We start from the raw sequence: 12,899 nt of genomic DNA on the forward strand, positions 1-12,899 counted from the left end.
GAAGCACAAGCTGGAATCAAGATTGCAGGGAGAAATATCAATAACCTCAGATTTGCAGATGATACCATCCTTATGGCAGAAAGTGAAGAAGAACTAAAGAGCCTCTTGATGAAAGTGAACGAAGAGAGTGAAAAAGTTGGCTTAAAGCTCAACATTCAGAAAACTAAGATCATGGCATCTGGTCCCATTACTTCATGGGAAATAGATTGGAAAACAGTGGAAACGGTGGCCTCTACCCATATTTCCATTATTATTATTATTTGAGTGCTGTTCTTTTCATCAGTTTTCATCCTCTTACTCACGTGTCTTTTGCTTCTTGTTTCCCTCCATTGCCATGTTACTAACTTCTAGCACATATTCAAACCACTGTGGGAAAAAAACTATTTTGTCTTAAAATACTAAAATTCTTCTGAATTCATTTTCTCCTTTCTGTCCCCTTTAGCACTGCTCAAGTTCAGATGTTCATTTTCTCTTTTCCTTACAACTTCTTTAGTACATTTCTGCTTATATTAATAATTCTCCTAAACCCCCTGACAATCATCCATCCTCAACTTTACACTGTTTTCTGACTTTTCTATAAAACCTAAACTTGTCCTTCCCCTACTCAAAAGTATTCAATGGTTCACATGACCTACCAGATAAAATCCAAACTTCTTTATAAGGTTCAAAAAAATTCCTGCCCACCTTTCTCAATTCATTTCTCCCTTTTCTCCTACTTCCCCTTTGCAGGTTACCCTCTGGCAGCACAGAAATACTTGTGACTCTGTCATTCTCTGCCATGCCTCTGCTCGCTCCACCTGTCCTTCTCATATCACCTCGGCTGCTTTTACCCCATCCACATGCAAACTCCTGGTCAGTCTCTAAAACTGTTCAAATGCTGCTCAGCCAGTAAAAGGAATGAAATCTTGTCATTTGTGACAACAGGGATGGGCCTAGAGGGTATTCAGTGAAATAAATCAGAGGGAGAAAGACAAATACCATATGATTCACTCATATATGAATCGAAGAAAATCACAAATAAACAAACAAAACTAAACTTATAGATACAGAGAATAGATCAGTTGTTACCAGAGGGGAAGGAGGCTGAAAATTTGTAGAAATAGGTAAAGGACGTGAATTGTATGGTAAGGAATGGTAATTAGACCTTTGGTGGTGATCACTTTATAGTGTATTCAAATGTTAAATTATAGTATGTTACACTTAAAAATTACACAACGTTATAAATCAGTTTTACCTCAATCAAAAAAAAAAAAAAAAAAAAAAGATTGTTCAAATATTACCTTTGTGGTTAGGCTTTTTCAGTCTCTTTTAGGCAGACCTCAGACTCACACTCTGTTCTTTTCTCCATTGTTGGCAAGAATACTGTATTGGTATTTGTGGTCAGGATTTGAGTTTTTCCATTTCCAACACTTGACATAAATTTCAGCATATAGTAGCTCAATCATCTTTGCTCTATTTCTCTACCTTTTAATTTAACCTACCTGAATATTAATGCCTAAAACTGCATTTTTTTGGAACACTACTGCCCCTACAAAAGAGCTGTGTATTATTAATATAAATAGAATTAGCCTTTAGATAGCTTTGTGAAATGTCTGTTTTCATTGTAGGTTTAGGAGAGAAGTCCAATTCTTCCTTCCCAAACAATCCTCTTATCTTTTAGTTCCATAATGATTCTCAAGGGCAATCAAGTTCTGTAAAATAAAGAAATCTCCTTAACCACCTAATATTAGAAATTTCTATTTGTTTCTACCACGATCTAGATCAGGAACATTAATTGCAAAAATCAAATCATATGTTTACATGACAAAAACACCAGCACAATTACTTCCAAAATTACTCATTTCAAACCCACCTCTGCTTAACCTGGATTCTTGTCAATGAAATTGAAGAAATTTTGCTCATTTGCCTTATTGCTTTTATTTATATTAATTGACATATTGATGTAGGTAGGCTCTATAATTTTAAACAGTTTGACTTAGAGAAAAATAACTGTTATAAGGGCAGGTTTGAGGAAGGAGTCACTGAAAAACTGAACATCAACCAAAGTTCAATCAGGAAAACAGAAACTATACTATGTTGCCTACAGAACTTAATAATTGGGCATTGCTGCAGAGAGGGTGAAAGGGTGCTCCACACCAAAAAGGGGGCACGGAGCTGACTCAGATATGTGCGCAGGAGACTGTCACCACCTTACGGCTGGGGAAGCAGAGGGAAAATTCTGGGTTCTTAGAACTAAGACGCTCAGGGGACAGGTCCTATTGTTTAGGGCATGGACCTTTGAGAACTGGGCATAGCCTCGCTTTTGTGGGTAACTCTGAGGTGTTGTGATGATTTCTTACAGCATAGAAATGGGAGGCTGGAGCCCACTGCTGAAGACAAGCTGATGGGCCGTTACCACTGAGGTGATGCTGATAGGAGCAGGAAGTAAACAGAAGGGAACACGTGTCTTCTCCCCTGCTCCCAACTACCGCCCTCTGTCCAGTGACTTCTACTGACAGAACCTATCAAGAAGCCAGCTGGCAAAGGAGATGGATGTGTGCAGAGGCCAAGCCCCAGTACTAAGTGTGAATATGAAATGGAGATATGATAGCTTAGTAAGCAGTACTGTTGTTGTTTAGTCGCTAAATTGTCTGACTCTATAGCTACCCCATGGACTATAGGCTCACCTGTCCATGGGATTTCCCAGGCAAGAATACTGGAATGGGTTGCCATTTCCTTCTCCAGGGGATCTTCCTGACCCAGGGATTGAACCCATGTCTCCAGCATTGGCAGGAGGATTCTTTACCACTGAGCCACCAGGGAAGCCCTAAGTAGCACTAAGAGCAATTAAATCAAGAGTGTCAAGCCATGGTCATCTTGCAGCTTGAAAAACTCAACATGGTCATATACTCAAGACCTTAAGAAATTAATATTCTTCTGCTGAGTCTGTCTGCCATTAGACATACACTTGAGTATGCTTGTCACTATAGATATCATTCAATCATCCAATCTGAGAGCTATATGGCAGATATTTTTCAAGGTGGTTGAGTTTCAACAGTGAAAAAATAAATAGGTTTCTGCCCACCCTTGTGGAACTGTCATTCTAGTAAATAGAAAAAAGATAACATATAAAAATACAATGTATCTGATGGTGAGTGCAATGGAGATAATAAAGCAAGTTGTGTGTGTGTGTGTGTGTGTGTGTGTGTGTGTATGTGGTGGGGAAATAGGGATTGGAGGTGGGGGCAGCTCTTTCATATGGGGTGGTCATGGAAGATCTTAATGACAGAGTGTAATTAGAGTAAAAACCCAAAAGAAATCAGAGGAAGAAAGCAGTATGAATATATGGTTGAAGATCTTTTCAGTACGAAATGGCTGTATCTGATAAAAATGGGTGGACTTCTTTTATGGATTTGCAGTTTAACTATTTGCATAGTTCTGCTATAGACTGTGACTCTAGCTAGGTAACATCAACTTACTGTCAAACATAGTACCAATTCAAACACTCCACAAAGCATTGCTCATCTCTTCCACTGAGAGAAATGCTATACTTCTTCACGCAGCAGGTTATAAAAAAATTGCTGATGGTAAAAGAACTAGCTGAGGTATGTACATAATATAATAGCCTACCTGTACTAAAAAAATATTTCCTCTTTCAGAGTCAGGTATGAAATTCTAGCCTCAAACTTTTTCTTTGGATTATCTGAGTAAATGTAAAATGTCTAAACTGTACATAAGATGTCTTTGATGTCTTTGTCAAACTTCATTTTTTAATTAAGAGTTAATGAACCTTGATAATTGGCCAACAGCCTTTAAGACAGAAAGTGGGATGGATACCATCAGTGCTCTTAATCCAAAACAATGAAATCACTGTTGGCATTAGAATCATGTTGCTTTTTGTTCAGATAATTTTTTTTTTCTTGGAAAATACATGAATACTTTGGATTCAGTGGTACCAGAGATGTCAATACTAACTATGATTAAGTATTCCTTCAACCAGTTTGCCACTCAAACAATAAAAGTGAACTTACCTGTAAAGTTAGACATCTGAAAATGATATAACCCAGTTATATTCTTATGTTAAAGGCTTTAAGGGAAATAACAGTAATTCTAGTCCTTGAAAAGAGTGAGTTGTACCATGTAACGTAAAATCTTTTTCTGTAGAGGTAATACTTTCCTACAGGAAAACTTAAGGTGGGTATGTCTTCATTTGAGAGGAATGTATTTGAGACTGGACACGTAGAAAGTAGAAGTTTGAATTTTTTTTAAACTTTTTTTTAAAAGGAATCTTTGGAGGTCAGTGGTGTCTACTAGAAGGCAAGAACTTGATTTTGGTGGTGAGACCACCACACCTGGCTTGTAGAGTTTGCAAACTTTGTGCCTAGGTTCCTCTGGCTATCAAGGAGGTATAACAGTAATTGTAACCTTTCTTGCTTTGACATCTCTGGCTGAAGCTGGTGTATTAAAACAAATTATATATTATTAAAACATAATGCATGTATGCACATAAAACACCAGCATGGTGCTCTTTTCAATTTTATATTACATTTATAAAATACTGGTCCTTCCATGCTCCCTTCACTTTAGGTCAGAGGAGAATATAATCATAGCATACTAATCCAGTTCTCAAAATATGGAAGAAATATATTCTTTAAAGCTCCGTATCATCCCTTTGAGAAGCACTAAACCGCCTAATCCCTCATGGTCTCTGTAGCAATTGCATGATGGCCCCCATATTAAGTCTTTGGCACCTTTTCAAATCTTGGCTAAATTACTTTTTATCTGGAGACTGGAACTATCAGGGAAAGACTAGGGGAATGAATTGGCTAGCAGTATTAAAATTCTGGCTGTTTAACATTTAACTGAGTATCAACAACGTGTTAAAGTGCTATCTAAACATAATTAGCTAGTCATGGCGCAGTGGGCTCTGTCTAAATTTAACTGTGAAATTAGGTTTAGGGAATGTGAAAATAGGGGGGAATTTTTTCTCAAGGGAAACGGTGGTGTCAGCACAGCTGAGGAATGTCACAATAGCTACATTTAGTCAGTTATGATCATCATCAGGGCATCTCCTGGAGCGACGCAGGACAGGGTTTATTCTTAAGTCCATTCAGACTAGGTGATGGAAACGAGCGGTTGCAGGAGACAGGCTTACAGGGGACGACAGAGGCAGACAGGAATGGAGAGGGAGCGAGAAAAGGGGGTGAAGGAAAAGAGGTCTTTAAACCGAGCGCTGGAAGACAGGATGGGCGGCGGAAGTTAAGAAAGAAAAAAAAGAGCGGTGGGCAGGGGTAGAACTGCGTGTAGTCTTGGAGGTGAGTAAAACGCTAAGTTAGTGGGTGGAGGCCGGGGAGCCCTAGCGACTGAACGCGGAGGACAGCGTGATCTTGGGGAGAGAGAATCTTTCGTTTAGCTGCGACAGGCGGCCAAATCCTTTTTTGACTTTATTTTTATTGGAGCACATATGTGGCTATCCGGTGGCGATGGCAGGACCAACATAAAATTAATGGTGTCAGGACTGAGGATGCGTGTCCTCCGCCCCCAGCCCCCCTCGGGATAGTGGAAACTGCCCACCACCCCCGCAGAACCGCCGGTGGCTGCGGCTCCAAGGCTAAGCCACCGGGGCAGTGCGTGGCGGGCAAATGAAGAGGGCAGGGTGCGCAGCCACCGGGGTGAAGGAGGGTCGCGGAGGATCACCGGCGCTCCTTTTACGGGCAAATATTTAATATTTCTCGAGGTCACTGTCCCGCGATCAGTGCACAGGAAAACAGGCAACGAAAATAAAATCACATGTGCGAACATGCAAATGAAACAAAACCAAAGAAAAACACCACCGCGCTACAGGCGCTCCGGTCAGGGGAATCCACGGCCTCCTGTTGCCAGGCGCCCGGCGAGGACAGCGGACAGCCGGGCGGCCAGAGAAGCGAGGGCGAGGAAAGACCTCGTGCGGCTCCTCTCCTTGCCCGGCTCCGTTGGCCCTTTCGCCAAACTGCCCTCCGTGAGAAAGGGGCAAGAAAAACGCCTGTGCAAACGTGCCTCGGCGGGCCAAGGGGGAAGCGGGGCTGGGAGGAAAGGCGGGATTCGGAGAGCTCAGCTGTCCCGGGAAGCAGGAGGGAGAGTCTCTCCTTCCAGGCCCCGGCGAGCAGGGAGAGGACGAGTCCCGCAGAATACGTCCAGCTTCCCAGACAGGAACCTCTAGCCGGGGCAACGGAAGGGCAGCCCCATCGTGCCTTCCTCTCCCCACCCCCTCTCTCCTCCGGGTCCCCGCCAGAGGGAGAAAGCCGCCCGGGCTGGCCGAGCGGCGAGCACGACCGTCCCACCGCCCTCCGCCTCTATCCGAGCCCGGGCCGCGGTGGACCCGCGAAGGGCGGAGTGGGCGAGACCATTGGAAAGGCTGGGGAGGGGGGGGGCAAGGCAGGAACGCGAGGGGCGGGGCCTACTAACCCATTCCAGATTTTCTGTCCTCGTTAAAGCCCTGCTTTGGGAGAAACCCCGTTATCTTAGAGGAGAAAAGAGATTTGGGGTTTTTTTTGAAAGGGGCGGGGCGAGTGCAGGAGGGCGGGGTGGGAGGAGTCGCGGCTCGCACTCGGGCCTCGGACGGGAGCGCGAGTTGCGCGGGTTGGGCGGGCGCGTCCCTGCTCCTGCTCCGAGGGTCCGGCTTCCTCCCCCCCTCCCGCGCGGGGCGGGGTGGTGCGTTCCGAGTTCCCAGGAGTTCGAAGTGGGCGGGTGCCGGGCTGGGGGGGAGGGGAGTGGCGGCGGCGGCGGCGGCGGCGGCGGGCGGCTCCCGCCTCAGCCTCGGCAGTGGCGTCGGCGACGGCGGAGTCGAAGCAGCCGCGAGCGCTCGGCGGAGTGTCAGCCGGCGGCGACGGCTCAAGAACTGGGAGTTAGGGACGCGCGCACCGGACCTTCCGCCCAGGCCACTGCCGCCGCCGCCGCCCAGAGCCGGAGGCGCCGGGGCCGGGGGAGCCGGGCGGCGGGAGAAGCAGCGGGCCGGGGGGAGGGTGGGGGATGGCGCGGACCCCGGGGCCGGCCCCACTGTGCCCCGGAGGCGGCAAGGCGCAACTTTCCGCCGCTTCTCCCCCCGGGGCCGGGCTCCTGCTGCCGCCCCCGACGCCGCCGCCGCCGCCGCTGCTGCTCTTGCCGCTGCTGCTCTTCTCCTGGCTCTGTGGTAGGTGAACCCCGGCCGCCGGCGCGGGCTGAGGGGAGGCGCGGCCGAGGGTCCCTGCGCCGCGGCCGGGCCGGCGCGGGCCGCTCTCTCGTGCGGAAGGCGGTTGTGTTCGGCGGTTGGCTGCGCGAGCGGGTGCCGCGGACTTTGGCTGGAAACTTTTCGCCGCGCCCGGGGCGAGGCCGGGGAAGGGCCGCGGCCGGCGGGTGAGGCGCCGGCTGCCCGCTCCCCTCCCCCGCGGCCGCGCGGCTCGCCACGCTGCCGGTCGGGGTCTGGCTGCGGGGTTCTCCGTCCGGACGCCGAGTGCTCGGCGCGACAGGGGTCCCTCGCTGTTTGCTCTCGGGACCGTTACTTGCTCGCTCCTACGCGGAGGAAGCCGAGAGCACGGACTTCTGTGCTGGCGCTAAGGTGATGGGATGCTGGTTTGCCGCCTCATTTTTTCCCCGGGTGAAACTTGAGCTGTGAGCCTAGATACCTTTAGGAACGCAAGAACCGACGACGGAATGAAGCCTTTGGGTTCCCACCCCGCTTCTCCTTCCACCCGGGAGAAGGCACCGTGTCAACCCACCCTGCAGCTTCCCCTACAGTTTTCTTCGATCCTACGGCCCCTTTCTGCCCTGGCAGCCTCTGGATCGCTTTGCATTGAGCCTATCGCTGCCTTCCAGTTTGTGGGACGTCTGTCTCACTGTCCATGTTTATTTTAGCTGAAGCCAATTTGTCTTCAGGACTTTGATTTATGTGTAAAATACCTGACTGCATTGGCTGTGCCCCGGCTGTTCTGGTCAAAATAAGCCCCGCGCCTCTTCCCCACCGTTCTTCCCACATGTTCTATTACAGTTGTGTCGCATTTGGGAGGTGGTCTCATTGTAAGTTCACTTCCTAGGCACCAGAGACTAGAAGCCTACTTGTTAAGAGTATCGTTAAATAAATATCTCCGTTTCATGCGAGAGACATAGACTTATGTGATCCTTAATGGAAGGCGGCGATTTGGGAGACTAAGGCCACCGGTCTAGCTCTGGGGACTGGCTTTGTCTTTTGGTAATACCGGAACACAGCAGGACGTTATTCATTCGATGACTCCCACTTAGCAGGAAAGTGGAGAGGAAAACTTAGGCTTGCTCAAAGCGTGTTTTACCTGAGACGTTTTTCTGGTACATAAATCTGCTCTTGGATGTCAGCGTTTAATGAAATTTTAGAAGAAACCAGGAAGTTTTACCAGTATTTACTACAAGAAGAGATGTGTGCGGTTTTCTTGGATGGTGTGATTTAGAAGAGAATCCTATACCCCTGTACCGTGTGGGTGTGTTGGGGTAGCTGGTTATGAGGAAGGCAAAGTTTTCAAGAGATTGAGTGCCCCTTATAGGCTGAGAATTTCCACTACCAAATCACTGTCACGTTTAAAGCACTGTAATGACAGTTTCTGATTTACAGAGTATATAGTATGATAAATGGCATGTTATCTAATCTACATTGTTTCTGTAGTCCACTCCTCAGATGTTTGGTTTCAGGACACAGTTCTTAATGCTGTTACTTATTTATATTGATGCAAGATTCTGGATTGAATTTTGTGTACTGTTCTTTTGCATTAAGAAGTCTTGTGGAATACTCCTTAATGTGGGAGGAAAATGGGAGGGGGATGTTAACAGTTTACTATTCTGATTCAGATTGTGTTAAAGACTAAGAATATTTATACTTGCAGTAAAGGTTTATCCAGCTAAGCAAAGCCCCATAGAAGACTGAAGCAAGGTAATATGTACAGGTAATACAAGGAAAATTAAATTTGGGTAATTTCATAGTTATTGTGAAAGTAAAGTGGTGTTTACTTTTTGAAGAAACACATTGAAATTCACATGAAAGAAGAAAGGAATTAAAAAATCATCTCAATAATGTGCTTGATATTTTAGAGTTCTGAAAATTCAAGTAGTATAGGCAAATGGACTGTGATTTAGAGAGATGTAAATTTTTTTTGAGAGTCCTCTCTGCTTGTAGTTGTAGAGACAGACACTAGCTTTGTATTACTGTGCACTGCTCATTTAAAGAGCTTCCTTTTTTTGGCTTATAGTGTTATAACACCCTAATTTGTGAACCGTTATGACAAGTTTTTTTTTTCCATCAACCTTTATTTTAGAATTAAGTCTTTGAATAGGGCACAGTTGTCCTGATTTATGGATACTTAGTAAGTATGGAAACGGAAATTTCTTTTTGTAATCTGTTCATTGATCTAACATTCATAGTACTACTTACAAGCTTTGGCATGTACTGATGCTTGAGTTTAGTTTTATTTATTTATAAAATTTTGTTGAAGTGTAGTTGAGTTACAATGCTTTGGAAGTTGTTAGAAATGAGAAGATGTTTAGGCTTTAAAGAGATGACTCTATGATGATTTGTTAATTAGAGTGCTTTACTTATTTTTACCACATACAGATTCTTTTTTTCTTTTTGCTGCGGTTTTTGATATTCTGGTTGCACGTAGCATGGCTGTACCTATGCTAAACTCTTGGAGTCTCCTCTCAGCACAATACCATTTTTATGTCATGCTAATTTTACTGCTATAAAAAACCCTCACATTCAAACTAGTAGACATGATATTCTGAAAACTGTAAAAAAGTAATTAGATTTGCTCTTTTGAAGGATGTACATTATCTGTCCTATTTGAAGAACTGAAATTCTCACTCGTCAGGGTTAGTTTGTGTGTGTATGTGTATTAAACCTGATAAATCATAGGTATAAAGGTTAAGAGGACTAGATTTTCAACATTTTCTGACTTGATAAACCTCATTTATTTAATTCTGGAAGTCCATATTTCTTTATGATGCCAATAATCAATTCATATGTGATGAGATTTATCTTAGTTTCCCTTCCAATATTTTTCTTGAGGGACAGAGAATATTAGCAGGGATGTCGTATCGATGAGAGAGAAGATAGACTATTGACCTAAGTTCCAGCTCTTCCCATTTTCAACAAGGTTTTATCTTAAATAGATATTTAGAAGATTATAGAGGAAAAAATCTAATATGATGATGGACCATTTAACAGCACTTTCAGAAATTGCTTTATTCATGGCGCTTGTTAGACACTTGAGGACACTGAATAAGGCAGAGTCCTGGCTTCAGGGAGCTTACCGCAGTATAAAGACGTAATGTAAAGCGATGACTGGAGGACTTCCCTGATGGCTCAGACGGTAAAGAATCCACCTGCAGTGCAGAAGACCCAGCTTCGATCCCTGGGTTGGGAAGGTCCCCTGGAGAGGGGAACTGCTACCCACTCCAGGATCCTTCTCTGGAGAAATCCACGGGCAGCGGAACCTGGCAGGCTACAGCCCACGGGGTCACAAAGAGTCAGACACAACTGAGCGACTTTCATATAGGACAGCTTGGTGTTTATGATAGATTTGTGCATGAGGTACTGTCGATTACCCAGAAGAGGAATACCTAACCAACTATGTAGGGATATTAGTGCAAACTGAGGAAAAAAAGTCACCTAAGAAAAAATCAGTTGAGTCAAATTTTCTTACTAAGATAGGTCACTGTGGTAGGTGGTTTAAGTTTGCTCTCTGCACTTTATGGTTAAGATACTAAATAGGCAGTTTGAATCTGAAAAAAGATTGTCACTTACCAGCTGTGTGACTCTTTGGCAAGTTATTTAACCTCAGTAAACTTAAGTTTTCTCATCTCTTCAAAAAAGGGTAATATCAACTTGTTTATAGAGTTCTTGTGAGGATTAAATGAAAGAAAATAGCAGAATGCATGGAATATACATTCAAATTTTAGCATTTATTTTATTTCATATTATTATTAGGGGCTTCCTTGGTGGCTCAGTGGTGAAGAATCTGCCTGCCAGTGCAGGAGATGTGAGTTCCATCCCTGGGTTGGGAAGATCCCCTAGAGAAGTAGTAAATGGCAGCCCATGTCAGTAGTCTTGCCTGGGAAATCCCATGAACAGAGGAGCCTGGTGGGCTGTAGTCCACGCGGTGGCAAAAGAGTTGGACACGACTTAGCTACTAAAACAAGAAAGAGAGACCAACTGTTTGTCATTCTTAAATTTTACCCTGATGACTTCAATAATTGGGTTTTCAAGTTGATTGACTTGCTTTTTTTATACTTTCATCTTTATTTTGAATGTATAGCCCAGTCAGTGCTCTTGAAGTGTTTGTTAAATTTACCTCAGATAAGTATACAGACCAGTTTTCAGAATGTTAGGATGTAGTGAAATTAACCCAGCTGTGTAATTGTATGGAATCTAGTTGGATGGTTCCATAATGATGGAGAATGTTTTAGGACTTGGCTGTTCTGTGTGATCACTTAGAATGTTAGTGGTTATACTGAAAGTGTAGAGTTGAAACTGTGCAGTTGAAGATGGAGTCATAATTTCATTTCTACTTTAGCAAGTTACTGGTATTATCAGGTTGGAGCCTACAATATATATTGCCCATATCAATCTTCCTGCTTCTAAGATGGATATAATTGGAAAGTGACCCAAATTTAAAAGGAAGCAAAAAAGAGCAAATTTTGCATTTAGCTACACTGTCCAAAATAGGAGTGGGAAAAGCTAGTCAATAATATATTTGTGAGTGTGGGTATATTTACTGTTTTAACCTTGTTTATGTCACTTATGCGTATATATGTGTGTGTAAAAAGTGATTCAGCAACTCTAAGGTACATTTTGCATCTGTATAGTTAAGGAACAAAACTTATGGCTTATTGCCTTTTATTTGAAAATGATTGAAGTGAAGCTGGCTGTGATACCCTTGTTAAAAAGGAGTATTTTGGTATTCTGTTGCTTACCCCTTAAAAAATTAGTGAGTAAATAACATATTCCTATGGCATATTCTATACTCTATTAAAAGTCTCCATAAAGTTGGCAATACTGAATACATGATTTGTGAAGGATGTGGCATTTAATTGATAATAGCCGAAATGAAGTGAAGTGCAAGTCTCTCAGTCATGTCCTACTCTTTGCAACCCTGTGAACCATACAGTCTGTGGAATTCTCCAGGCTAGAGTACTGGAGTAGGTAGCCTTTCCCTTCTCCAGGGGATCTTCCCAGCCCAGGGATCAAACCCAGGTCTCCTGTATTGCAGGCGGATTCTTTACCAGCTGAGCCACCAGGGAAGCCCAAGAATACTGGAGTGGGTAGCCTATTCCTTCTCCAGTGGATCTTCCCAACCCAGGATCTTCCCAGTTGAACTGGGGTCTCCTGAATTGCAGGCATACTCTTTACCAACTGATCTATCAGGGAAGCCCTAATAATGGCTTATTAATATGTAAATATAGGCTAAAGTCAAAGAACCTTTAAGTAAGTAATGAGTGTGTCAGAAACTTAGATCCAAAAATCTTAGCACCATTAATGTCATGCTTTTGGTTACCTTTTATGTTTTCATCTGAAATTGTCTTGAACCCATATCCTGAGTTTATGAAACTTATGATTTTCTGTTTTAGGTTCTGACATAGATTGATTATTTATGTAAGTAAAACTTGTTGTGAATCTTTATCAAGAGTGAATTTTAGGTTTTTTGCTAAATGGCTCACTTACTACAGCATGGTCATTAATTTAAAATTTTAGTGAGGGCTGTCTCCTGTAAGTCTAGATACAGCTATATTGTAAGTATTACAGCTGTTTCAGAAACGATATTGTATTGCATACTTATGTTGTGAGTTTTACATGTTTCCTCTAATACTGCATTCAGGGAGATTATTTTACTTGCAGCCCTGTTAATTTCCCAATATTCAGTTTGCTAATTAAGATCAGTAGGAAA

General features: G+C 43.7%; 1 protein-coding gene across 2 annotated transcripts in view; it reads left to right on the top strand.

The window, feature by feature from the left end:
* The first annotated feature begins 6,972 nt into the window (after positions 1–6,972).
* NECTIN3 (nectin cell adhesion molecule 3) overlaps positions 6,973–12,899 on the top strand; it is a 122,978-nt gene continuing 117,051 nt past the window's right edge. For both annotated transcript variants that reach the window (XM_061134087.1, XM_061134086.1), the window contains exon 1: positions 6,973–7,147. In XM_061134087.1, the coding sequence (XP_060990070.1) occupies positions 6,988–7,147 (160 nt within the window). In that variant the 5' untranslated portion in view covers positions 6,973–6,987. The remainder of the gene's footprint in view (positions 7,148–12,899) is intronic.

This window comes from Dama dama, chromosome 31 (assembly GCF_033118175.1).
Source record: "Dama dama isolate Ldn47 chromosome 31, ASM3311817v1, whole genome shotgun sequence".
NCBI lineage: Eukaryota > Metazoa > Chordata > Mammalia > Artiodactyla > Cervidae > Dama > Dama dama.